The sequence below is a fragment of the Pseudocercospora fijiensis genome (assembly GCF_000340215.1).
Source record: "Pseudocercospora fijiensis CIRAD86 unplaced genomic scaffold MYCFIscaffold_6, whole genome shotgun sequence".
In the NCBI taxonomy this organism is placed as follows: Eukaryota; Fungi; Ascomycota; class Dothideomycetes; order Mycosphaerellales; family Mycosphaerellaceae; genus Pseudocercospora; species Pseudocercospora fijiensis.
The window spans coordinates 4,576,136-4,601,906 of record NW_006921537.1 but is presented as its reverse complement, the minus strand read 5'-3'; the positions used below and the strand labels follow the sequence as shown (position 1 = coordinate 4,601,906).

At 47.5% G+C, this 25,771-nt stretch overlaps 4 protein-coding genes across 4 annotated transcripts; 2 read left to right on the top strand and 2 right to left on the bottom strand.

Moving 5' to 3' along the window:
* Positions 1-11,692: 11,692 nt before the first annotated feature.
* Positions 11,693-13,473, top strand: MYCFIDRAFT_211863 (uncharacterized protein). The gene is made up of 5 exons (XM_007930501.1): positions 11,693-11,800; positions 11,848-11,875; positions 12,160-12,905; positions 12,957-13,283; positions 13,346-13,473. The coding sequence occupies exons 3-4, from the start codon at positions 12,176-12,178 to the stop codon at positions 13,247-13,249; spliced, it is 1,023 nt and encodes a 340-aa protein (XP_007928692.1). The 5' UTR covers positions 11,693-11,800; positions 11,848-11,875; positions 12,160-12,175; the 3' UTR covers positions 13,250-13,283; positions 13,346-13,473.
* A 906-nt stretch (positions 13,474-14,379) lies between these two features.
* MYCFIDRAFT_121131 (uncharacterized protein) lies at positions 14,380-15,147 on the bottom strand (the record flags this gene model as incomplete). Its single annotated transcript, XM_007930500.1, has 1 exon — positions 14,380-15,147. A coding segment is annotated over one exon (768 nt), but the record flags the coding sequence as incomplete, so codon positions are not given.
* A 3,544-nt stretch (positions 15,148-18,691) lies between these two features.
* On the bottom strand, positions 18,692-19,294 carry MYCFIDRAFT_140273 (uncharacterized protein; the record flags this gene model as incomplete). The annotated part of the gene is made up of 1 exon (XM_007930499.1): positions 18,692-19,294. One exon carries the CDS (start codon positions 19,292-19,294, stop codon positions 18,692-18,694), a length of 603 nt encoding a protein of 200 aa, XP_007928690.1.
* Positions 19,295-23,104: 3,810 nt separating this feature from the next.
* Positions 23,105-24,035, top strand: MYCFIDRAFT_155677 (uncharacterized protein; the record flags this gene model as incomplete). The annotated part of the gene is made up of 2 exons (XM_007930498.1): positions 23,105-23,801; positions 23,863-24,035. Coding segments are annotated over exons 1-2 (411 nt in total), but the record flags the coding sequence as incomplete, so codon positions are not given.
* Positions 24,036-25,771: the final 1,736 nt, after the last annotated feature.

Genomic DNA, 25,771 nt, shown 5'->3' with positions numbered 1-25,771 from the left:
AGAATAAAGGGGGCGGCGAATATTACCTAGCTAGCTAGCTAGTATACCCGCTATACCCGTTCTAGGCCCCCTTTGTTCCTCTCTTATTAATTTCTATTAACTCGTAGTATGTCGATTATAGTACCGCGGAAGGGTCGTAATAGCCCGGAAGGAGGTTTTAAGTTAGGCTCGCGCCGATTAGCGGAAGGGATAGGGGGCTATCGACTTTTCGGGGTTCTTCGTATCCCTATCTCTAGTTTCTTATAGCGGGCTCTTAGGTTTCTTTCTATATAGGTCGTTTCTTATAAGGTCCCGCCTGCTATAGATAGGTAGGGAGTCGTAACATTCGTAAATAGTATTTCCTTTTGCTTTAAGTCGGTAACGGTATTCCTTTTGCTTTAAGTCGGTAACGGTTTATTAGTAGTAGGACGTCTCGATACTACTAAGGTCTTTTTAGCGGTAGCATTACATTAGTAGTGTAGTCCTCGCTCTAGGCGAAGGCTGTAAACGTTTCTTCTTAACTATATACATACCTACACCTTTAAATGAATAAAGATAGCCCTACCTTCGGCTCTAGAAAATATAGGCGGAACGAGTAGGTCGTAGGTAGAGGTACATATATAGGGAACTGTATACTATAGGCCCGGTACTTAGTATCTCTTAGGTAACTGCGAGGGGTCGGCGTAGTATTATATACTTCGAAGGGAAGGCGTTGTAAATATTAAAGAGAAGAGAATAGCCGCAGGGAGGGCTATATTGTAGCTAGATTAGGTACATTTCCTATGTCCTTCTTACTATATATTGTCGTAGCTGTGTCTCCTTATATAGTGTGTGTGTATGTGTGTCTCTAATTATAAAGGTAGTTATGTATGTTCGGGGGTATAAAATAAGGGAGAGAGGGTATAAGTGTATACACTAGTGCTAAGCCGGGTTTCCCTACTACAATAGCTGCCGGCTACGGCCTCTTCTACGGTCGTTACTGTTCCTATTGTTAGCATTGTTATTATAGTAGGAACCTTAGTTTCCTCCGTAGCTACGGTTGCTACGGTTAGTACTAGCTAGTCGGATCCTCGATTCTAGTCGTTATTAGAGCTAGACAGCTCGTTCGGCTATTTCTACTTCGACTATAAATTAAATGCGTATTAGGTTAGCTTGTTCGAATATACGGCGACGGTCTAATTCGAGAATAAGCTCCTACCTAAGCTTAGGGCGTATTTCCGAGATCTATATAGAATTAGTCTTAGCCGGAAGGTTATCCTCGAGGGTCTTTAAATAGGCCTCGAATAAGCGAGCCGATTAATTAGTCTTCTGTTTAGCTCGAAGATATAGGTCCTAAGTATGTTATTGCCTTAGTATAGGGTTTCTAAGGGTATCTAGTATAATAGTTTTATAGGTTTGCTACTAAATAGTAGTCTAGTTATTAAGGGAGTCGAAATAGTTATCCTATATACGCTTTAGGTCGCTATTAATATACTATATAGCGTAGACAACTAGTAAATAGTCGTCTAGAAGAGCCCTCGGTACATTTAGCTAGTTAAGCTCGCAATTACGTATATAATCGTTATATTGCTTGCGACTAGAGCCGTTAAATACGGTACAGTCCTTAAGTTTAGTATCCTTCTTTTAGATAGATAGTAAAGAAGGTCCTGCTATTAGTTTAGTAGGGGTTATTAGGGCTTCCTAAAGGCGACGGAGCTCGAGGAGGTCATCCTTCAGCTATTGTTCTTAACGCAAGGTAGTAAGCCTGTTTTAGGTAGCTTCTTAAAGTCTCGCTATCGGCTAGGGGCTAAAGGCTAGTTAGCTATATCGACGGTTAACAATATTGCTAAGAATGTCGTTAATAGGCAATTCTAGATTATTACCTAGGACTATAGGTTCTTTAGTAGGCCTAGTAGTAGGCTCTTTAGTAGGAGGCACTTTAGTAGGAGCTTTAGTAGGCACTTTAGTAGGCACTATGCTACTAGCGTTGTCGTTGCTAGCGCTGCTAGTAGCAGCACGGTTGTTGTTTCGTAATAAACCGGCTATTATAAGGGGCGATACTAATAATATATTATTAGCCCCTAAGATGCGGATATAGCGGAATTAGTAGATATCGGCCTAGTATACTCAACTTAGTATAATAGGCCGTATAGAAGGCCTTGCTTAATAATTGGTACGGTTGTTTCGATAGAATAGTACGTATAGGTCCTATTCTTTAGGCGCAATATAGTTAAATCGATAGTTTTCGTAGCTATACCGCTAAAAGCTTAAAATAAGGACTATCTAGCTACTACCCTTAAAGGGTAGATCGAATACTATATAAGAAGGGTTATATTAGTAGGTAGATAGGGTAGTAGTAAATTAGTATAGTATTCGATAGAGATCTAAGAGAAGAGGGAGGAAGGTAGGTAAGTTAGCCTAACGCTAAGCGCTAAGCCCTGCCTAAGGCACTAAGACCCTAGCTTTACTCGAGCCTAGTTACATACTAATTACGTGTAACCTCTTTAGTCCTAACATTTAGTATCCTTCTTTTAAATAGCTAGTAAGGAAGGCCCTACTATTAGCTTAGTATTAGTTGCTAGGGCTTCCTATAGGTAGTGAATTTCGAGGAGGTTATCCTTTAGCTATTGTTCTTAACGTAAAGTAGTAAGCCTATTCTAAGTAGCTTCTTAAAGTCTCGATATTAGCTAGGGGCTAAAGGCTAGTTAGCTATATCGTCGATTAATAATATTATTAAGAATGTCGTTAATAGGCAATTCTAGATTATTACCTAGAACTATAGGTTCTTTAGTAGGCCCTTTAGCAGCCTCCTCTATAGGCACTTCGGCAGGCACTATACTACTAGCGTTGTCGTTACTAGCGCTGCTAGCGGCGCCGCGATTGTTGTTACTTCGTAATAAGCCGGCTATTGTAATAAGGGGTAGCACTAATAGTGTATTGTAGCCCCTTATAGTACGGATATAGCGGAATTAGTAGGTATCCGCTTAGTGCGATTAACTTAGTATAATAGGCCGTATAGAAGGCCTTACTTAATAATTAGTACGGTTGTTTTAGTAGAATAGTACGTATAGGTCCCGTTCTTTAGGCGTAATATAGTTAAATCGATAGTTTTCGTAGCTATACCGCTAAAAGCTTAAAATAAGGACTATCTAGCTGCTGCCCTTAAAGGGTAGATCGAATACTATATAAGAAGGGTTATATTAGCAGGTAGATAGGGTAGTAGTAGGTATAAGTAGTATTCGATAGAGATCTCGGAGGAGAAGGAGGAAGGTAGGCTAGTTAGCCTAACGCTAAGCGCTAAGCCCTACCTAAGGCACTAAGACCCTAGCTTCACTTAGCCTAGTTATATACTAATTACGTATAGCCTCTTTAGCCCTAATATAACGATAGTTTACTATATAGATCTATAGGCAAATTAACCTACTACTAGTAAGACTCTAAGAGGTACTAGTTAGTAGCTTATAGCGACTTGTTACTTTCTATAAGAAGGGTATATTAGCAGGTAGATAGGGTAGGGGTAGGTATAAGTAGTATTCGATAGAGAACTAGGAGGAGAAGGAGGAAGGCAGGCTAGTTAGCCTAACGCTAAGCGCTAAGCCCTGCCTAAGGCACTAAGACCTAAGCTTTACTCGGCCTAATTACATACTAATTACGTATAGCCTCTTTAGCCCTAATACACGCTTCCCTTCTAAAGGCCGCGCCCTCGTAGCCGGTCTTTGTTCTAGCCTCTATCGCTACTAACTTAGCAGGTCTAATAAGCTGCTCGATTCGCGCTAAATCGAATACGCAACTACCGATTATGTAACTATATCAAACCTTACCTCTAACATAATATAATGTCTAACTCTAACTGCGCTATCCTTATACATAATAAAGTGATATATAGCTACGAAAATTAAGGGCCTTCGACTAATTATAATACGAGCGCGTCTTCCCTACTACAATAGGTAGACACACGAGGTATTGCAGCCCTGCCTCCGTTCTAAGTAATGTCGTACCGAGTTCTTTGCGTCTACTCTAAAAGACCTAGAAATGTCCGCTCCGAGGGTTTGTCCGTTCCGAGGGTTGCTCTTATTATTACGAGGGCTATTATTTACTATCGTAGTTTTACTAGCCCTAATTAGTTAGGTTTAGTAGCCTTCAATTGTTAATCTTATCTTATCTTTCTAGAAAAAACACAGCTCGTCTAGTTTCTATAAGTAAAGGCTATTATAAGTATAGTAGTTAAGGTTCGCCTCGCTTAAAGGGTTAGAAAGATCGAGGAGTAACCTATTGTCCGCAAGATCGACCCCGGCTAGCTTAGCTCTATAGTTTTGCCCTTAGTTAGTTAGTCTATTAAGCTACTTAATCTTTTAAGCGGCTTAAAGTTTTAATTAAAGTTTTAATCAAAGTTTTAATCAAAGGTGCCTTAGGCTCGTTATATAGGTAAGGTTGTATCTATAGGCGTAGTAATAATAGCAAGCGATGTTAATAATAGCGGCGCTAGTCGTCTTAGCGCTAACTTTACCTTGCTTTCGATTTCCTTCTTCGACTAATAATATACTCCGTAATACCGTTACTAATATAGCCGCGCCGGCCGTGTCGCCCTTTAGTACAAGCGTAACGCCGTCGTTACTATTATTATTACTAACACTATTCGCCTACGCGCGCGCGCCGCCTCTATTAACCGCCTAGGCCTTAGGGCCCTAATAGGACATAGAAACAAGAGGGGCGCTAAGAGGAGAGTCTTATAGAATGCGCTAGTAAAGAGGTAGATTCCTTAAAAGAGCAGGCGATTAGTTAATAGTTATAGCGCGTTTGTTAACGCTCGGTGCGTATCTACTATAGTAGTATAGTCTTATTGTCCTTTGTTACTAACAATTGCTTGCCTTTAATTAGTTAGCTAATAGCACCCCGGGGGTAGCATTAATCCTAGGCTTAGTAGTAACATTATAGGCATTATAAGCTCTTAGCCTTCTTCGTGTTCTTTACGCTAGTCTAATACTCGTCTAATAACTTAGTTATATCCTTAAACGAGTCTTTAGCCTCCTATAAGTCCTATTTAGGTAAATAGCCTTGCTATCTTAATAGGTACTCCTTCTTGCCCTGCCTAGTCCGATGCTTTAGGATACGTTCTACAAACTATAGCTCTTTACTATTAGCTAAGACTTCTTCTAACTTAGCAGGCGCTTTATCGCCTTTACGCTAGTAGTATAGTTTAAGGAGGGATACATAGAAGGTATTATAGATAGTGTAATAAGGTAGAAGCTACAACTAATAGGCCTATACGGAGGAGCCCTTAACTTCTCGAATACGGAATAGGCTAATGTATCTTAGTGCGAGCTTAGGTCTTGTTTTACTATTAGGTAATAGGTGTTTGCGGATACGGAGGTTCTTAGTGCTTAGCATAACTATATCGCCTTACTTAAAGGTTATTAGTATATAGTGTTTGTTATAGTAGGCCTTCTAATAGGCCTATGCCTTTGCTAGTTTGTTAGCTATCTTAGCGTGAATTTCTCGTATCTTCTAAACCCTCTTAATAGCCGCTAGTGTTTTAGGGGTTAGTACTTAACACGCTTCCCTTTCCTTGCGCTCGGCCTCGAGCGGTAGGGGGTCTTATAGCATAGCAGCGTTCTAGCCTATTATAGCGAAATAGGGTAATACCTTAGTAGATAAGTAGACACTGTTGTTATATACGAATTCGGCTAGTTATAGGAGGTTAACCTAGTCGTTAGGGTTCTTATTAATGTAGCTGCGTAGGTACTGCTATAGCGTAGCATTTTGCCTCTCGGTCTAGCTATCTGTTTATAGATAGAATGCTATAGACAGGCGATGCTTAAGTCTTAGCTATAGGCAAATCTTACTCTAATAGTAAGATATAAATATCGAGCCTCGATCGGAGACTATCCCCTTAGGGGTTCCCTAATAGCTATAGAAGATATTGTTCTATAGCGACTTAGCTAGGTTAATAGCTGTCTAATCCTTTCGGGTAGGAATGTAACGAGCGCCCTTAGTAAATCGGTCTATAACGACTAGTATAGCGTTAAAGACGTCTTTGCTTCCTCTTCGCTTAGTAGGGGGAAGACCTATAATAAAGTCTATTGTAAGCTCTATAAAAGGCTTCTTTAGAATAGGGAGTAAAGACAACTCGCTAAATAGTAAGTGCTTTAGTGCTTTAACTCGCTAGCATACTATACAGGTCTATATATACTCCTTTATATACCGCTTACTATTTAGCTAGTAGTATATGCGCGATAGTAACTCGTACGACCTCTCTATACTATAGTAACTAGCGAGCTTACTATTATAGTGCCTCTTTAAAAGCTCTTATCTAATCGATTGTTTAGCGGGGACATAGTATCTGCCCTTAAACCTTAAGTAACCTTTGTCGTCGATCGACTAATTACTCTTACTAGATCGAGTCTTTCGCCTACTTATAAGCTTATTAATACGTTCGACAGCAAAGGCGTCCCTCTACTAAGCCCGTAATAGCTTATCTATAAACGATTAACTATCCCCGTTTGCAAGGTTATTTAATAGCACCCTCGCTATTAAACGAGGTACGTATTATATATATCTAATAGCACTAGCAGCCGGAACTACTATAACCTCTTCTATAGTGCTATCGCTATATAGACTATTAATGTAAATAGCAATGTCCTTAATCGAGTTATTATAGCTCGAGCGATCTACGTCCTTTCTTTTAACGTATACTAGAAGAACGACAACTCCGCTATAGTATTTGTTGCCGCCGCGGGGTCCGGGAGTCCGCTTATCCTACGCTTGCTTTACGGCAAGGTCTATAGCAATCTTATACTATAGGGTTAGAAACAAGGAATTAATGTGTTAGGTCTCGCTACCGTAATTAGGTCGCCTCGATAGGCTATTAGTAGGGTTGCTTACGCCTAGCCGATATAATACATTAAAATTAAACCTAGCGAGGTAGACGGCCTATCTAGCCTGTCGACCTATAACCCTAGTAACCTTAGTAATGCTACGGAGGTTGTTATAGTCCGTATAGACCTATATTGTATATTAGGCTCTATCGAGGTAGTGCCTCTAGTGCTTAAAGGCCTCGATAATAGCTAGGAGCTCTTACTCGTAGGTCTCGTAGCGACGTTTAGTATTAATTATCTTCCTCGAGAAGAAGGCAATCGGGTGCTAGTAGGTGTTATCAGCCTACTATAATATAATAGCTAATATAGCGAACTGTGAAGCGTTAGTCTCAATTCGGATCTGTTTGCTTAGTACGAAATAGTGCAATAAGGGGACTTTAGTAAAGCGTTGCTTTAGACCGTTAAAAGCGGCTTATATCTTGTTAGTCTATCTAAACTCTCTAGATAGATTAGCCTTGGTTTTAGTAAGCTCAGTTAATAGCATTACGTGCCTCGAATAGCCCTTAATAAATCGGCGGTAGAAGTTAGCAAAACCGAGGAATAATTGAAGCTCTTTAATAGACGTAGGAACAGGCTATTTAGTAATTGTTTTAATCCGGTTAGGATTAGCCTTAACACCCTTAGTTAATACGAGGAAGCCGAGGAATAACACCTCCTTAGCAGCAAAGGTGCATTTAGAAGGCTTGCAATATAGGCTATAGGCCCGTAGGCGGTCGAGTACCTTACGTATAGCGGCCTAATATTCCGCAATATTAGGTAAGTGTATATAGACTAGGATATCGTCTAGATAGACTACGCAGAGGTAGTCTAATAGGCCTAATAGGGCCCGATTAATATAGGACTAGAACGTTATAGGGGCGTTAGCTAGCCTAAATAGCATAACTAAGTACTCGAAATAGCTATAACGAGTGCGAAAGGCTGTCTTCTATTTATCGCCCTTGCGAATATAGATGCGGTAATAGGCGTCCTTAATGTCTAATATAGTATAGTAGTAGGCACTAGAAAGGCGATCGAGGGTCTTATTAATAAGCGGAAGTAGACAGCGGTCCTTAATAGTAATAGTATTAAGCCTACGATAGTCGATATAGAGGCGTAGGCTACTATCCTTCTTTAGAACAAACAGGATAGGTGCACTAGCAGGGCTGTTACTATACCGTATCCGGCTATTAGCTAGGTTCTCTTCTAAGTATTTACGTAATATAGCAAGCTCTCGTTTACTAAGGTTGTAGAGGGGCCTAAAAGGGACCTCTTTGCCCTCTATAATATTAATCTTATAGTCCGTCTCTTTAAATATAGGCAATATCGATGCTAGGTAGTGTTTAAATACGTTAATATAGGTTTCTCGAATAGGCTCTAGTATACGAGCAAGCTAATTAGGGTCTATGCTATTAGGGGGTATAGGTTTATTATTATTACTACCGAGCAGGTCGGCAGTCGGATTAGCTAAGGTAGAGGCTAGTGTTAGGTTGCTAATAAATAGGACCCTAATATCGTTAGGGCACTCGCTAACATTAATGTATTTAATGTCCTCTTTCCTAGCGATTCTAAATCGCTACTTCTAAATGCCTAAGTCTATAGCTATAGCGTAGTACTTAAGAACAGGGTTGCTAATAACAATAGTAGCTCCCCTATATAGGTTGTCTATATCTACTATGTAGGTAGTAAAGTCTAGTAGGCGTTCATTTCCGAGGTCGTCCTTTAGAGCTATAGGAATATAGTAGGCCCTATAGGTTAAGTGCCGAGCGTTATTAAACCAAGCAAGGGTTAGCAGGTTAGTCCTAGGCAGTTGTCGGAGGTCTAATTGCTTAGCTAGGCGATAGCTAATAAGGGTACTAACTGAATTTCCTAGATCTAGCATAACCTTAGTTTAATAGTTAGTGCCCTTCGTGTCCTATATAAGGTAGGAGCGTGTTATAGCTAGCACAATGTCGATAGTCTTACGCCGTATAAGGCTAACAGTTAGTGCGGCGCTTACTCTTTTTTCGAAGGTTAGCCTATAGGGGTAGCGTTAGCTACTAAGAGGTGCTTTCGGTACTTAGCGGTAGTACGGTCGATCCGGGCCTAATCCTTAGGTTTGTCGTATTGTCCTAGTAGGTAGCTAGTACTATTATAGTTGAAGCATTTCAATCCGGTTAGTAGACTGCCGTAGCTATTGTTATTATTAGTAGAGCGGTTAGTATTATAGGGATACGAGCCCCTTCTACGGCCCCTATCGCAGCCTCCTCTATATAGCCGTCGGCTACGACCTCTTCTACGGTCGTTACTATTCCTATTGTTAGCACTATTGTTTTAGGTAGAACCTTAGTTTCCTCCTCGGCCTCGGTTGCTACGATTAGTACTAGCTAGTCGGATCCTCGATTCTAGTCGTTATTAGAGCTAAATAGCCTGTTCGGCTGTTTCTACTTCGACTATAAATTGAATGCGTATTAGATTAGCTTGTTCGAACACACGGCGACGGTCTAATTCGAGGATAAGTTCCTATCTAAGTTTTAGGCGTATCTCGGAGATCTATATAGAATTAGTCTTAGACGGAAGGTCGTCTTTAAGGGTTTTTAAATAGGCCTCGAATAAGCGGGCTAATTAATTAGTCTTTTACTTAGCTCGAAGATACTAGTCCTAAGTATGCTATTGCCTTAGTATAGGGTTTCTAAGGGCGTCTAGTATAATAGTTTTATAGGTTTGCTACTAAACAGCGGTCTAATTAGTAAGGGAGTCGAAATACTTATCCTAGGTGCGTTTTAGGTCTCTATTAATGTATTGTATAGCATAGACGACTAACGAGTAATCGTCCGGAAGAGCCCTAGGTGCGTTTCGCTAGTTAAGCTTACAGTTACGAATGTAGTCGTTGTATTGCTTTCGGCTAGAGCTATTAAATACGGTATAGTCCTTGAGTTTAGCATCCTTCTTTTAAATAGAAGGTCCTACTACTAGTTCTAGTCTAGTAGTAGTTGTTAAGGCTTCCTATAGGCGGCGAATCTCGAGGAGATTATCCTTTAGCTATTGTTCTTAACGTAGGGCAGTAAGCCTGTTTTAAGTAGCTTCTTAAAGTCTCCCTACTAGTTAAGGCCTAAAGGCTAGTTAGCTATATCGTCGATTAATAATATTGTTAAGAATGTCGTTAACAGGCAATTCCGGATTATTACCTAGAATTACAGGTTCTTCTTTAGCAGGCTCTCCGGCAGGCTCTTTAGTAGGAGGCACTTTAGTAGGTGCTCTAGTAGGCACTTTAGTAGGCACTATGCTACTAGCGTTGTTATTACTAGAGCTGCTAGCGGTAGCACGGTTGTTATTGCTTCGTAATAAGCCGGCTATTATAATAGGGGATAACACTAGTAATGTATTGTTAGCCCCTAAGATACGGATATAGCGGAATTAGTAGATATTAGTCTAGTACAGTTGGCTTGGTGTAATAGGCCGTATAGAAGGCCTTGCTTAATAATTAGTACGGTTGTTTCGATAGAATAGTACGTATAGGTCCCGTTCTTCGGGCGCAATATAGTTAGATTAGTCTTGTTCGTAGCTACACCGCTAAAAGCTTGAAATAAGGACTATCTAGCTACTGCCCTTAAAGGGTAGATCGAATACTATATAAGAAGGGTATATTAGCAGGTAGATAGGGTAGGGGTAGGTACAAGTAGTATTCGATAGAGAACTAGGAGGAGAAGGAGGAAGGCAGGCCAGTTAGCCTAACGCCAAGCGCTAAGCCCTGCCTAAGGCACTAAGACCCTAGCTTTACTCGGCCTAATTACATGCCAATTACGTATAGCCTCTTTAGCCCTAATACTTTCTATTCTATCTCCTTCTACTAGATAGTATAATCCGCCTACCCTACTATCTACGCCTATATCTTTAACGTTATTATCTCCTTTTATAACTACTAAGTCCTTATTATTTACGCCGCTTAGTATAAGTTCTCCTATTTTCTTAAAAATCGGCTCTCTTTCTATAGTTAGCTAATTAGTATTTAACTTATTATCGTCTAGTAAACTAGCAAATATATCTAGCTAATTATAACTTTATAGTCGTTATAAGCCTCTTTTATAAAGGCTTAGAAGCTCGCTATTATATAGTAATTATATACTTCTTAGCAGCTTAGAGTTTGAATTTATAGGGATAATTAAATTAATATAGGCGACCGATATTAGCGACTATAGCTAAGCGCTTTAAGAGGCTTAACGTAGCTATAACCGAGACTAGTTAAAGCCTATTTATATATCTATAAAACGGCTTCTATATACTAACTAGGTAGATACTATAGGAGTTAATATCTATTTTACCGACGAACGCTCTAAGGCGACGAGTTTTTATAGAAAATAGACTTTAATTTTAATAGTTATTCTAGTAGCTATCTCGAATACTAGCCTAATAGCTAGTACTATAGATACTATAATAAGCTATAAAGGCGTTAATAATTGTAAGATAGATAGGATACTAGCGATAGAGCTATATATTGTTTAGAGTACCTAGCTAGTATATATAACAGTTATTAATAGTACTACTAGCTTATATATTACTAAGTAATACGTAGTAGGCAGGCGCGACTAGATTAGGTATAGATTAATTATAAGATAAGTGATTTTCGTCCTTCGAATTTTCATTATTATTATTATTAGTAACAGTGCTGCCGCTCTAACGTCGCGCTTATCGTGATGGCCTTGCGGGAATAATGATTGCTTCCGGACTTGGTGCAACGCTTCGCTTCGCTTATTCAGGGTCAAGCCGATGCCGGACGAGTCCCGCCCCACCACAGCTCCTTCCATCTTGTGCGGGGAGCTGGCAGGGCGGGCAAGTGCCAAGCAATGTCCATATGATACCAAGCATCATTGCTCGACTCTGCCTTGCCTTCCCAACTCTCGTCAAGCCAATTTCTGCACCAAGACAACGACACCGACATCCACCGCATCCACCGCATCCACCGCATCCACCGCATCCACCGCATCCACCGCATCCACCGCATCCACCAACCCGTACGCTTACCACGTGTCCTCAATGTTCCCGCTGACAACCCATCCAGCGCTATTTCTGCACCCACTTCCACTTTGGTAGGCCGCAACGCACACGCCGCGATGGGGCTGCGCTTCTTCAATGGTCACAACCCGAATGACGATCAAGGTATTTTCATTAGTACCGATGAAAGCTGAGCCGGTGGACGCTTGCGCACCATGCTGCCATCTTCCACCCTCGTCTTGTCGAGGAGAAGATGCCGCATGTCCTGCCCGTTCTGAGACTATACGGCCTGAACTTGATCTTCTGGATAATACCAGCGAAAGAATCATGCTTTCTCGCGACTCATCTGCTGCCAGTGCAGCAAGGCTGATGTTCGCAGTCCTTGAATCGTCAACATGTCTCCGCCCGCCATGAGCTTCCAAGAGCCTGCCACAACCAGCAACGCCAACTACACTGTTCAAGCTTCAAAACTGGCTGCCCTGCCACACCACAACGCCCTACCAGTAAATGGACTCACCAAGACTGCTACCATCGACGACATGGCTGGGCGTTGGAGCGACTTCTCGTTCGCTCCCATTCGTGAAAGCCAGGTCAGCCGTGCCATGACCAGGCGCTACTTTGCCGACCTCGACACGTACGCGGAATCCGACGTTGTCATTGTCGGTGCTGGCTCATGTGGCCTGTCTACTGCCTACTGCCTGGCCAAGGCTCGTCCAGATCTCAAGATTGCAATCATCGAGGCCGGCGTTGCTCCAGGTGGTGGAGCGTGGCTCGGTGGTCAGCTCTTCTCCGCCATGATAATGCGCAAGCCCGCTGATGCTTTCCTACGCGACGTTGGCGTTCCCTACGAGGACGAAGGTCCGGACTCTGCTTTTGTTGTGGTCAAGCATGCAGCCCTGTTCACGAGCACGCTCTTGTCCAAGGTGCTTCACTTTCCAAACGTCAAGCTTTTCAACGCTACCGCCGTTGAGGACTTGATCACTCGCAAGAACGCCAATGGCCACATCCAGCTTGCTGGTGTCGTCACCAACTGGACTCTTGTCAGCATGCACCACGATGACCAATCTTGCATGGATCCAAACACAATCAATGCGCCAGTCATTGTCTCGACGACCGGACACGATGGTGAGCATGGATAAATTCGAACCCACTTTTACCTTCTCTAACATCAACGAGGTCCATTCGGAGCCTTCTCCGTCAAGCGCCTGGTCTCTATGGGTGTCATCCCAACTCTCGGAGGTATGCGTGGTCTCGATATGAACACTGCCGAGGATGCTATCGTAAAGGGCACCCGTGAGATCGCACCGGGTCTCGTTGTCGGAGGCATGGAGCTGTCCGAAGTCGACGGAGCCAACCGCATGGGGCCTACATTTGGCGCTATGGCACTTTCTGGTGTAAAGGCAGCTGAGGTCGTCCTTGAGATCTTCGACCAGCGCAAGGCTGAGTGCAGCGACGGCGGAAAGTACTAGGCGAGCCTGGTGCAGGGTCCCGAAGCTTGAAAATGTATTGGATCGCTTGATACTCAGTATCCGTATATGCACATATGGCTGATGGGTCAGGATCAGACTGTGAAACGAACGAGGGGGATGAAGAATGCTTGACGATTGGACGAACTTATGTTGCTCTGACGCTCGTTTACCTTGAACAGGCCGAATACGAAGTACAGGAAACAACGATGCAACATCACACATCGCTGCATATCACCCAATCTCTGTTGCACGAAAGCTCTGCGTTGCCTGTTTCATTCACCATTTCGGAATCTTCACAGCACATCTGAATTCGTCGTGAACTCCGCGTCGCACATTCCGAACCTGGTGCAAGTTATAGACTCGTAATGTCATCTTGAGAACTCCGCGTCGTGCGTGTCATGTAGATGTCACACATCAACGAGAGAACAGAATGCACGACTCATACCTACGTGTTCGCTTATCGTCTCAGGTAGACGCACGATCGCTCGCTCCTGCAGACAGAATGACACATTCGGTGCGCTGTTGGACCACGACTCGCGTGTCTTCGAGCACTGAGATCACCGCTTCTCATCTCGATATACATCGTCTCGGCAACCACTACTTCGGATACTCCGAATCTCAAGCCACGAGCGGATGATGAAAATCCAAGAAAATGCGACAGGTGCGAGTATGGCGAAGGTATCCTTGTATATTTGTATACGAATCCTTATGACCCTTCATTGCTTTGACGTTTTCTATGTACATTGGAGACTATGAATGGTCCACTGGGGCTGTATTTCGAGCTTTGGTGACGTCGACGACAGGTTTTCAGTGAACATGTGGAAACAGGCATCATTCGATGCTTTATCTCGTTCTGCGAATGTATAGCTTTTTCTGTGCTGCTCATGTGTCATGAACGAAGCACACCGGGTAAAATCGAGAGATCGCTAAATCTGGATGTATGTTCAAAAGGACTTGAGCTGTCATTCCTCGAATGCATTGCAGGCTGAGCTACTGGATACGCCGCAACCCTGGATCATTCGAGCCAACCGCACAATCACAATCGATATGTACAATATCCAAATCTCCGCTCGCTCCTCGGCCACTCATGCTCTCACGTCGACTCAAAGTTTCGCCTTATCAGTCGTCAACTCTTGATCCAACTCACTGGTACAAAGAATACAAGTATCCCTCAAAGCCGGAACACGATGCTTTTGATTAACCTCCTGATAATCCTCGGACCCCAACATATCCATAAAATGCCGAATACTCGGGTAATGCGCCAAAGCAATCTCATCCCAACCATACTTATCCTCTCCAGGCGTCTTCTGATCCGGGATCACTTTTCCCACGATTTTGGCGTGACCTCCTCGTTTGGCTCCAATGGATTCGCCGAAAGCTTTGCCGTATCTCAGATAAGACTCATGAGCTTGTTTGCCTTGGTTGAAAGAGAGGAGATTTAACATGCTGACTGCATGGTCTTGTGGATGCGAGGAAGACCATTGCAGGATTTCGTCTGTGAGCTCAAGGCCCTGGGCCGAGGATGCTTTTCGAGGCTTGTCAAGGGAGCCGGTGAGTTCTGGGACAGCGTCTGGAGATGGGTGAAGGAGTTTCTGATTCTTTTCTTCGAAGCCATTATGGATCAAGCTCTTGGGTACTCCGGCTGTGATTGTCCAGTGTCGATGGACCCATTCCTGTGCGAGGCAGATCTCAGGAATGGGTTGGTCGGCTGGGAGGATGAGAAGAAGGTCCCATTTCTGCTTCAAGAGGTGGGTGGAGAGCTTTTCGGGTTTGATGATCCATCTTACGACTTTTGCTGCCACAAGAGGTTTGACTGGGAAAGACTTCAATGCTCGCAGGTATTGGGATGCCGAAGCTCCCGATGCCAGGGCGACGAGGTGAACGGTCGCGAGAGGCATTTCTTTGGGTATGTTATTAGTTTTCCGAGTACTGGGCAAGACTGGTTTACATCTTGTACATAAGTCGTTGGCCACCTGAGGTGTATGCGATGTCACCGAGGTGCTTGCAGTGACGTGCTCCATGTCATTCGGCAAAACGTTTGTGGTTTAGACTATTCGCGACCTCACCTTCTGCCCTTGCCAACCAATACAGTAACACGCTTCGACCTCAATCACTCCGATATTACACTCGTTCCCTTATCCATCAACCCCTAGCTGACGCCTCCTTTCCCTGTGAGCCTAGTTAGCCCGATAGATATCTACGAGCAGAAGACACTCACTAATCGCATTCTTTCCATTGGAATCTTCCGGGTATCACTTAGCGACGAATGACACACGACAAACGGCCGGCCTACAAGGCTGCCCGGCCCATTTGCCTCGTCCTCCAGATCAGCAACGCCTTTTCCTTCCAGTGGCCTGAGCTGCGTCTTCTTGTCTGCTTTGCAGACTCTCTGCGCGCGGTACGGGCTGAATCTCTTATGCCAGCCATCTTGGACGGAAATTTCTTCAGGGCGCTCATAGCACTTTTGACGCTGGACATGAACACCGAATGTTTCCTCGCCTTCCCTGCCTCTAGAGCCCTTTGGGTGTCTGCCTCTGGCGAAGAACTCTCAGGTGCCATCGCAATCTCGTCACGTCTGGTTACGCCTACACACTCTGCGACTATCGGCACCGCATCTTTGGGCGTAACATCAGGCCTAGCTTCATCCATATCGTTGCGAGACGTGAATAAAATGCCTGAAGCAGAGCACATAGACTCCGATCTGCGTTTTGTGGCACTCGAGGGACCCGCGCTGGCGACTGGAACTGCAGGTGGTGTACGACGAGGCTCTGTTGGAACATTCAGAGATCGCTCCTTGGACTGAGGAGCGGAGGCACTGCGCGCAACAGCTACAGAGTCCTGTCTGGAGTCTTCCTGGCCACGACTTGAAGGCCCGGGTGTGCATCTTTGGTCTTGGGAGGGCACTTCACGTCTCGGTGGCTCTGTAACTTGTTTTCGAGTTGCCAAGTTCGAAGCGTTGGTTACGTCTTGCAGCTGCGCATTATGTTCAGCATCTGTGTCACCCTGGTCAGCCTTTGTTACGCTCTTGCGCGGGGACCTTGGTATTAATGCACCTTCATCTGTACCATTAGCTTTCACGTACAGTGCACGACGTTTGTTCTTCGCGGTGGAAGAGCTGGTCTGCTGTTGTGCTAGTCTCTCCCAGATCGGCGCATGCGCGCTATGCCGACTCTCCACAAGCCTTGGACGCAGCCTGACATTGCTTTGGGCCTGCCGATCTGGTCTTGCTGGAGGCATCGGGACGGATCTCGGCTGCAGATGCCTCTCTGTATACGTTGGACGAATGTTCCGTGTTGTTGGATCTGATTTTGGAGCGAATGGGTCCGGGCGAGCATATCTTGGTGCGACGGCTACCTTCTGCTTGTTATGAGTCCCATTCATGAACGGAGCATGCACACGCGTCGGCTGCTGGCGTACACGCCCGGTAGGCTCTCGCGGTCTCTGGGCAGCAACCGGGCCAACCACTGTCGCAGAAAAGACTCTAACATGATTCGCTCCCAGCTGTTGGTTGTTGAATTTGTTCGTGTTGGAAGTTCCTGCGTCGAGTTGCAGCCTCAAGTGCTCCATCTCCCTTCCGACACTTCTTCTGTGCACGTCAACCTGGTCGTGTGTTGAGCTGGTCGACGACGACCGAGATCTTCGTTCCTGGCCCGTCTTGACGTTCCCATTAATGCTCCCTGTCAATGAATTGTCTGCGGCGGAGACGCTTTGTTTAGCCTGCACCGCTGGTTTCTGCTTGGCTTTCCAAGCAGACGTGGGAGCGGCGAGTCTTGAATACACATCGCTGCCATTTTCTTGAGGTCTGCCTTGACTCATTTCATGCTTGCACTGGGCCTCGGTGGGCTTTCTTCGTCTAGGCTGGACAGTCAATGGATCTGGCACATCCTTGTCGTGGCGGTCTCTCGCTCCACAAGCCTGTTCGCTCTCCCGGACCTCTCGCCTTTTGCCAGCCGCCTTGGCTGACATCGGGCTTAAGTTCGAGCTAGAGCCAGATGGCATCTGACCATTACTGCCGAATGGGTCCGCGTGTGGCTTCATGCTGCTGTCGGATGCGATTGTCTGCGGACGCCACGACTCCGCCGCGGCTCGCAGATTGTTCACTCGTGCCTGTCGCTTTGGTCGATTTTGAGCAGAGCTGCCCGCATCCATGACAGAATCTGGAGACACATGATTCGCAATCACGGCCGAGAGGCGTGCCAGTTGTTGCTTCAACGCCGATGAGCTGCGAGGCAGCATGGGAATAGCATCGATAAGTCGTGAGATTTCATCGCTATCGTGGCTTGTCAAAGCATCTGCTATTGCACGTAGGCGCTGAGCTCCATTGGAAGGATCACTCAGAACTATGCGCGAAGCAGCAAGCCATTGCTCGACTTCTGCCGAACTTGCTGGATCAGTCGCATACCGCTGCTGGGCAACTTCGATATGCTGAGCTGAAACGTCCTGTTGGGAAAAAGGTGTCGGTACCTGGCCGTTTTCGGCTTGCGCTGCATTATTCTGTGCCTCTCGAATGCTGAGAGAAGGTAGAGCGTCATCGTCGTTCTCTTCAACGGTGGGCGATCTATGACTGCGCCATGGGTTATTGCTTCCGGGTTCTCTGGGTGCGAGTACCTCGACGTGCCCTGCTGCTTCGACAAGACTGGCGTCGTCTTCTTCAGCAGATTCTAGGGCTGTCTGCCCTGGCCCTCGGCGTTGCAGGACTGGTCTGCTCGCTGAAGCACGGAGGAGCTGCTCGAGACACTGCGTTGGTGTTGTCATTTTCGCTTTTGCAGGACCGTCGCCTGTATAAATCGCGCCGATTGCTCTTCGAAAGGATTCCCACTCGTCGCTGCCTTTCCTTTGGCGGCTTCGTTGGCTCTCGACCAGGCCACGAGTTGCTGGTGCAATACTAGCGCAAGTTGTCCTAGATCAGGATGTCAGGTGTCAGGTCGCAACGAGCTCGATGTGCGCAAATCCTGAGTGGATTGTGCGGCCAGCTGGCCTCTAGCTTTCCGTGGTTGTCAGTAAAGCCTCTCTGCCTCGCAGGACTGGCTATTCGAGTGCCACCTGAGGTAAGTGAAAATTGCGAGCGCTGAATGGACAGGTCTCCAAATTGAGTACGAAGCCTCCAGTCAGCACCGCGAATCACTCTTCGCCGGGAACTCTCATCTGCCACTTGGGACTCCATACCTTTGGGTAAGCACACCAATTTCATCGCTGTATCGAAGACGAAGAACATAATTCTGCAGTCCCATTAAAGCTCGCCAGTTCCTGACCGGCTTGCGATTCTCGATAGTACGTACATGCAAGAAGCCAGATATACGGAAAAGAAACAGCCTCTGTGACTGCGTCCATCGCTCATCCCGTCATTGCATAGCTCATGCCGATGCAGCAACTCGCCACGTTGCAGAAAAAGATGCATAGTTGCGGCCCAGTATTGTTGGCACTTGGATGTCTTTGATGCCTTTACTGACTGCGCTGTCTCTTCATCCCAGCAGCGCAGGAATTATCCGCCCAGCGCATTCTCATGTCATCCACGAAAAACATTCGTGGCTCTTGATTACGAACGGCACGCATTCGCAGTCCGCTCAGCTTGCGAAACGAAGATGGGAAGTCGACTTTGGTCAACTGGCAGTCCTGGAAGCCTTCGCAGGCTGGCAAGGTGTAGTTCTGTGATTCGGAAGGAATATCGTCTCTGGTCCTGTTGTCCCAAACCATGCTCGTGACTTCCAACGTACATGGTCCAGGGCCAGCATTGTCACAGCCAAGCGCGGCTCCCTTTGCATCGAAGAAGAAGGCTGGATCTCCTTCGTGATATGGGCCATCACCCATCTCGCCAGGTTCAAGGCCATTGGGCTGTGGGCCAGATTTGAAGCCGGTGCCATTGGCAAGGAAGACTGCGACATTCGGTGGAGATGCGGGTACGAAAGGCTCTACAGGCTTAGGAGCGTAGACGTAGCCATTGCTGAACAGCATATGGCGGTATGGGCGCAAGCTCAATGGTGGCTGTTGAGTGATCTCGGATGTGCCATTGCCGTTGGATGTGCTGTTGCCGGTCGTAGAGTTCATACCCTGGCGTCTGAAGAGTCTAGCACTGCCTCCATTGAAGGTTGGAAGGTCATCGAAATCCATTGTGAAATCTCCCTGTTCGCCACAGCCTTGTGTTGAAATGGCTGTATTGGAAGTTTGCGGGAATGAGTTATTAGACGTAGAGGCCCCCGTTGGTCTGCTTGTCACAGAGATGGCGCTGTTTCGCGCACGTGTCGAAGAGCTTGCGATAGTGCTAGAAGCGATTTTAGTATCACTTCTCTGGCTTGAGCTGGTAATGGTTGAAACTCGCGACGACTCTGATGAGTATCCCGATTCGCGTAGTGAGGATATTGAAGATCCCGTCTGTGCACGAGACGTAGTCAAAGTAGTGCCTCCCGATCCAGAGGTCGTCGCCGTGCTGCTCTCTTGTCCATTGACTGTAGTTGAAGACATGGAGGCCACGAATGGTGGAGAAGATTCTAGAATGGATGTCTCTCCGATAGCAGTGGTCGCTGAAGATGTGGCTTCAGCCGCGCCCAAGGACTGTCCTTGAGATATGGTAGACTCGACGGAAATTGTCGACGAAAGAGGACCACCTCGAGACAGCGTGCTGTTAGTCGTGAGGCGCGTCGGGGAGTCACTTGCCGCTGATAAAGTGGATATTGTGCCATTAACAGTGGTGATCCGCGGCGTGGTCGCGATTGCAGTTGATATTATCACAAATGTGGTGTCAAATCCAGACAAAAAACTTGTTCTTGTCAAGTAAGAGACGGTCGCACTGTTAGATGGAGCCGTTTGTTGGGCCGAGGTGTTAGATTGGCTGTTGTGGGACGGCACTCCGTTGGCAGACGAGCTTGCCCAGGCGAGGCTGGAAGTAACAGCAGATGCCGTCAAGGTTGACGTTACAGGCACCAAGGACGACTGAGAGTTCGATTGTGAGCCTGCAGTACCTGCGGATTCGGCCGAGACAGGTGCATTGGATGTGATTGGAGCAGAGCCAGAAACCTCCATGCTTGTGCTGAATGCTGAGGCAGAATTGCTTGTCCCGACTGTCATTGTCAAAACCACCGACTCCCCGGACGCACTGGTGCCTGTAGCAATGAGAAGTTAGCAACGATGATTCGTTCCAGGAAAGAGGTTGGGTTTAAAGCGCTGTAGGTGACATGCAATGAACGATGAAAGGGTCAACACTTACCAGCACTGCTCGTTGCAACCGGGCCTACAAGAGTCTGTGTGAGAGTGTCACCAATGGTGGCAGTAATTCGAGTCGTGATGGTGTTGGTGGTGGCATTACCGCTTCCTTGCATTACGACCATGGTCATTGTGGTAACCTCTGGAGTTGGAAGAGCGGTAGACAATGTACTTGAAGCATTCCAGCCGGCGCTATTCATTCCCGTAAACGAGGAATGAGAAGGTACCTGCGAGACCGAGATCGTTGTGAACTGAGTGCTGGTCAGAGTCGTCGTAGAACCAGGCGAAGTGAAGCTGATGACCGTCGACGTGTAGTCTGGCACAGTGATTGTTGTTGTTGTGCTTATGTGGGAAGTCGACACAACGGTCGTCGTCGTATCAGGCTCTGGTGTGGACGGAAAAGGCACGAGAAACACGGAGGATGTCTCGATTGCCAACGAGACTCCGCTACTTGGAGAATTACCATTCTCCCAGACAGTGGTTCCAGATGTGACGTGGAATACGTAGGGAGTGGTGGAGGAGGAAGTTTCCAAGCCGGCTGCGTTCGTTGGCGCAACCGTAACAGTATTGGTGTGTGTCGATGTCGAAGTGATGGTCGATGTGGTGGTGAACGACTCAGCACTCGAGGCGCTGCCGCTTATGCCAGCTGCCTCAACCGAAGTGGGCGATGCCGTTGTAACCGAGTACACAGTATGGGTCTCGGTGAACGGGACGTAGACAGTAGATGTCATGGGCGAGCATGTCGCAGAGGCCCTAGTAGATGTAAGTATGTGGTCAAGCATATGCCAGCCGATGCCGAAAACGATCAGAAGTAGGATCGAGGCCATCGTGTTTTCTCTCCAGTATGGTAGACGTCTGCCAAGCTATGGCCAGTGATCGGTGAAGTGGGTCGTGTCCTCAAGCGAATGCAGACGCCGGTCTCCAGGGAACGTCGGTAGAAGATCAAAGATGCCATTCTCGGACCCTGCTTTCAGCCTTTCCCTAGGCTCTGTATGGGGCTGTTCTGGCGGCTTCTCTTGGCTGGCTGTTTGCGTGGAGGTGTGCTTTGAGTCGATTCGGCCGATGTGGGTCGGCCGTGTATGCATGTATGCGGTTGTAGGAGGTGCTTGTGGTTTCATCTGATTCTTGCGAGGCATACTGGCTAAACGACTTGGTGAATTATGCAAGTGCTGTAGGTGCTGGCTGGTGTATGCTGGTGTGCCTGGATGCTGGAGGAGGACATGGCCGCGACAGTCATGCACAGATGCGCGTATCTCTCCTTCGTCATCGCCGGCCAAGGGAGGAAGGTGGAGTGCGGCGGCAGTGCAGGTGCGCACAAGGGAAGGAATCATACGTACGCTGTGCTTTTCCAGTAACTGGACGTGCCATTCCAATGGTGGGCATCGACTGCGGCAGCCGCGATGGCGGCCAGGACGAGTGGCGGCTTCATCGGATGGGAATAGCGGGTTGGAAGTAACGAATGACTGTGGTGAGTGAGCGAGGTAAAGACTGGCTGAGGATGGAGCGTCGGCGAGAAGCGCGTGTGGTGTTGTTGTTGTTGAAGTTGAGGTCAACCTGGAAGTGGAAGGGAGAAAAGGGTCCTTGACATAACCTTTCAGACGTTGCACTAGCGTCCTTTCCTGATGAGGCAAGAACGCGTTCTTCTGAGGCGCGTTCTGCTCCAGCTGAGGTGAGGTAGATGAATCATCAGATGGGTGAAGCTGTGTCCGATTTGAGCGCGCGCAATAGGATTTACAACGCGGAACACATGAGACGACTGGCGACGCCTCGCCTTCACATGCATTTCAGTCCCACCAGCCTACTTACATCTGCCCTCTACCCATATCGCTCACTTCGGCGCCGTGCTGGTGAGCGCCAAGTTCTGGACCAAGGGGTACGGCACGACCTCTGACACGCAAACGGACACAAGCTCAGCTTTCGTGCTTCGAGTGGCTCAGCATCTCAAATGCAACATGAAGGCCTCCAGCCTGCAATCTCCCGAGCCGGGTCTGGAAGGCATATGTGTACTGCCGTCCGTATGCTGTGGTGCTGTGACGACAAACGCTGGACTGCTTCCAACACAGCCGTGTCTCGGTACGTACTACGGCCTGATCGAGCCCTTCAAGTGGATAGGCACGGAGTCCGTAGGTGTTCTCCAGATACAAGACATGCTGCTCCAGTCATCCACTCGATGGCGATGGCGTCTGGAGTTCGAATCCTCCGCGAATCTTCATGCTGTGCGACATCGACGGCCCGCTGCAGTGCAACTCATTTCCAGGGGTCGGAGCACGCACAGCAAAGCACAGCAGACGAGCTCCTGGCGAATTCCATCTCATCATGGATCCATCAAGGCCTTGAGCACAGCGCCGTGAGCCTCAGTATCATCGAAAGCTTTCCAACCACCAACCATGGCATTCGCATCCCCCCAACCAAGCTCTTATCATAATCGCCGTCATCTGATCATCACCTCGGCACCACTTCCATACTTCCATCTTGTCTGCATTGAGATCACATGGACCGTCCTCTGCCCATCCTCCAGCTGCTCCTGCTCCTCAGTCCATCCCACGTGCGGCTCGCTGTGCCTGTGCCTGAGACACTGATCAGGTGGCGATGTGCGTTCGTTGCCTCTTCCTCTTCACCGCCAGCTACTTGACTGCTCACCTTGTACCTATGCCTTTCATCGAACATCTCGCTGTCGCCGTGCTTCCGCCACGAGCACTGCTCTGCTCAGCCGAGACCAAGCGCAGAACGGAGATTAAACTTGGGATCGGACTGTCGGTCGATCACCGCCTGTCAATCGAGTCAGGCTTGCCCGCCCTCTATTCTACCTCATCATTATTGCCGATTCCATCATCATAAGAGATTCTGATCTAATCTCTGCACACGTGCGAGACTGCATTGCTCGTCGCTTTGGCTGACGAGCATCTCGTTCTTTCCTCTTATTATTAATTGGTCCGTACATCTCTCCTCGCTGCTTCCATCCCGGACGATACTGGGTACGTACGTGCTACGCAGCTACAAAGCCTTTCTTAGTTCCAGCCACACTACTTATCGCGACCCGCGAAAGACCCCGCATTCACTTATGCATGTGATTCGCGATAACTATCAACCAAGCACGAGGCCAAATTTGGTTTCGAAATGAACGCCTTCTCACCACACCCGACACCTCCCTTTTCGCCGCCGAACGGCACATCACACCGGCCGCCTTCTCTCACTCGTCGCTCGATTGACGCAATCTCGAACACCCCACTCGGCAGAATGCAGGCGGAGCGGAACGGCGCTATGCCAATGCCCGTTGGAAACCGCTTTCCAACGCGGTCAGGCGAGAATGCAGGCATGCCTTTACGTATGGCTGCGAGTCCACCCAAGAACAAGAGTGCGTACATATGCGCGACGAATGGGGGAGATGGAGAGCAGACTGACTGACATTCGGACAGACACGCAGCATGTGCCGTGTAAATTTTTCCTTCAAGGCCAGTGCCAGGCCGGAGCTATGTGCCCTTTCTCACACGATATCGAGTCAACAACGAGGCCAGCACCGTGCAAGTACTTTGCAAAAGGTGGTTGCAAATTCGGTCGGAAGTGCGCACTCCTGCATGTCACCCAGGATGGTACGGTAGTGAATCGACACCACTACCCACCTCCTCCGCAATACATGCCGGGTGTGCCTCCGCAGATACCCGGTGCATACGCTCCACCTCCGCCAGGGCTATTGTCCATGCAAGCGCAAGGTCTCGAACAGAGGCCGAATGGAGAGGGTCCTCCGCCAGATTTCGAGCATTACCAATACGGTCCACGAAATGGCTATGAGATGCCCCAACAGATCGACATGACTTACACGTCTGCTTCGCCAAAGTACGGGTCTCCTCCTCAGAACGATCGCATCGCTTCCTCACCACCACAAAGAGGGCTTTCCGTGCTCGATGCGCCTCTGCCGAATTCTTTCGATTCCAATGGTATATCATGGGCAGCGATGCATGGTCAGCTTGGTGCCAGCATGCCAGCAAGATTCAGCGATGTCGACTCTCCGCCTTCATCCCTTCCGCGCAAATCCCAGCTTGGTAATACTGCACTCCGTGATCTCCATAGTTCTGCATTTGGAGACAGAGGGATGGACAATCTGATTGCCAGCATGGGATCTTCTCCGCCGAGTGGCACCGATGAACCTCTGAAGTTTGAGAAGAGGCCACTGCATTCAGATCGACTCCGTGCTTCGCGGGCTCCAATGATGTCTGCAAGCCTAGGTACTCGCTCGTTCCCAACCCGACCGTTCGAATACTCGGACGAAGAAGACGATGATGACGTGGATCGGGAAGAGGATCTTTTGCCGTCATCGTTGCACGATCTCATTCCAGAAGGTAGGCCGAGAAAGACATCTCGGTCAAGGAATAATGACGATAGTCCCGCTACGTTTCTCGCAGCGCAAAGACGAACGATTTCGAACCATGGCACGCCTTCGCAGGACAGCAAAGTTGGCAGCCCTCACTCTTCTAGTCCCTCCCGATATACGGCCATGTTCGCAAGGAATATGCGAGGCGACTCGTCGCTCGGTCCTGTAGGATCGCGACTCCGTGACTCTTCCTTCCCGACATCGCATCCGGCAGGCTTGGCAGCTAGTGGAGAGCTGAGCCCAAGCATCAGCAGTCCGCCACGGCAAGCCAGCATGAGCATGCTCACACAGGAGCTGCAGCGCACAAGGCTCGATGCAGCACGGTCAGCATCATCTTCTTCTCAGGCTCCTGCACCTGCAGTACCACAGCGGACGCTCTCCAATGGCTCGGCTCGAGCAAGTATGGAGCGTAATGTCAGCTCGAACAGCATCAGCCAACGTATCGACGAGGAGCAAGAGCTTTTCGACATGGATTTCGACGCCCAACCGAAGACCAACGGCACCGCCTCGACTTCATCTCCAGCCAAATCAGCGTGGGATGGCAAGAATGAGAAAGCCAAGTTCGGTGCTATCGGGGGCGGCAGGACAACAAAATAGACTTGCATACGCATAGAAGGAGCGCATGACTGTTCCAACAGACGATGCGAATTGTCTGGATGCACATTATGAAACAGGATCAGTCTCGGCTTTGCATATTCTTCACTTCATTTACGATGACGCGACGACCTCATGGGATATGAAACGGTCGACTAGCGATGGCGCGGGTGGTTGAACGTTGTGTAGCGTGGTTTTGGTCGGACGTGGAAACAATGATGTTTTGACCTGGCTCGGCGCAGCATGTTGTTATTCCCCCCCCCCCCCCCCCACCAGAGAAGTAGAAATGAAAGTATATTGGTCGCTATACCTAATTCTCACGACTTGTCGGGCTGCCAGAAAATGTATATCCTTAACCTCTC

Bases quoted from the DNA above. Each gene is read 5' to 3' on its own strand.
- MYCFIDRAFT_211863 (XM_007930501.1), top strand. From the start codon at position 12,176: ATGTCTCCGCCCGCCATGAGCTTCCAAGAGCCTGCCACAACCAGCAAC. The intron at 12,906-12,956 runs GTGAGCATGGAT...AACATCAACGAG, and splicing joins CTCGACGACCGGACACGATG to GTCCATTCGGAGCCTTCTCC.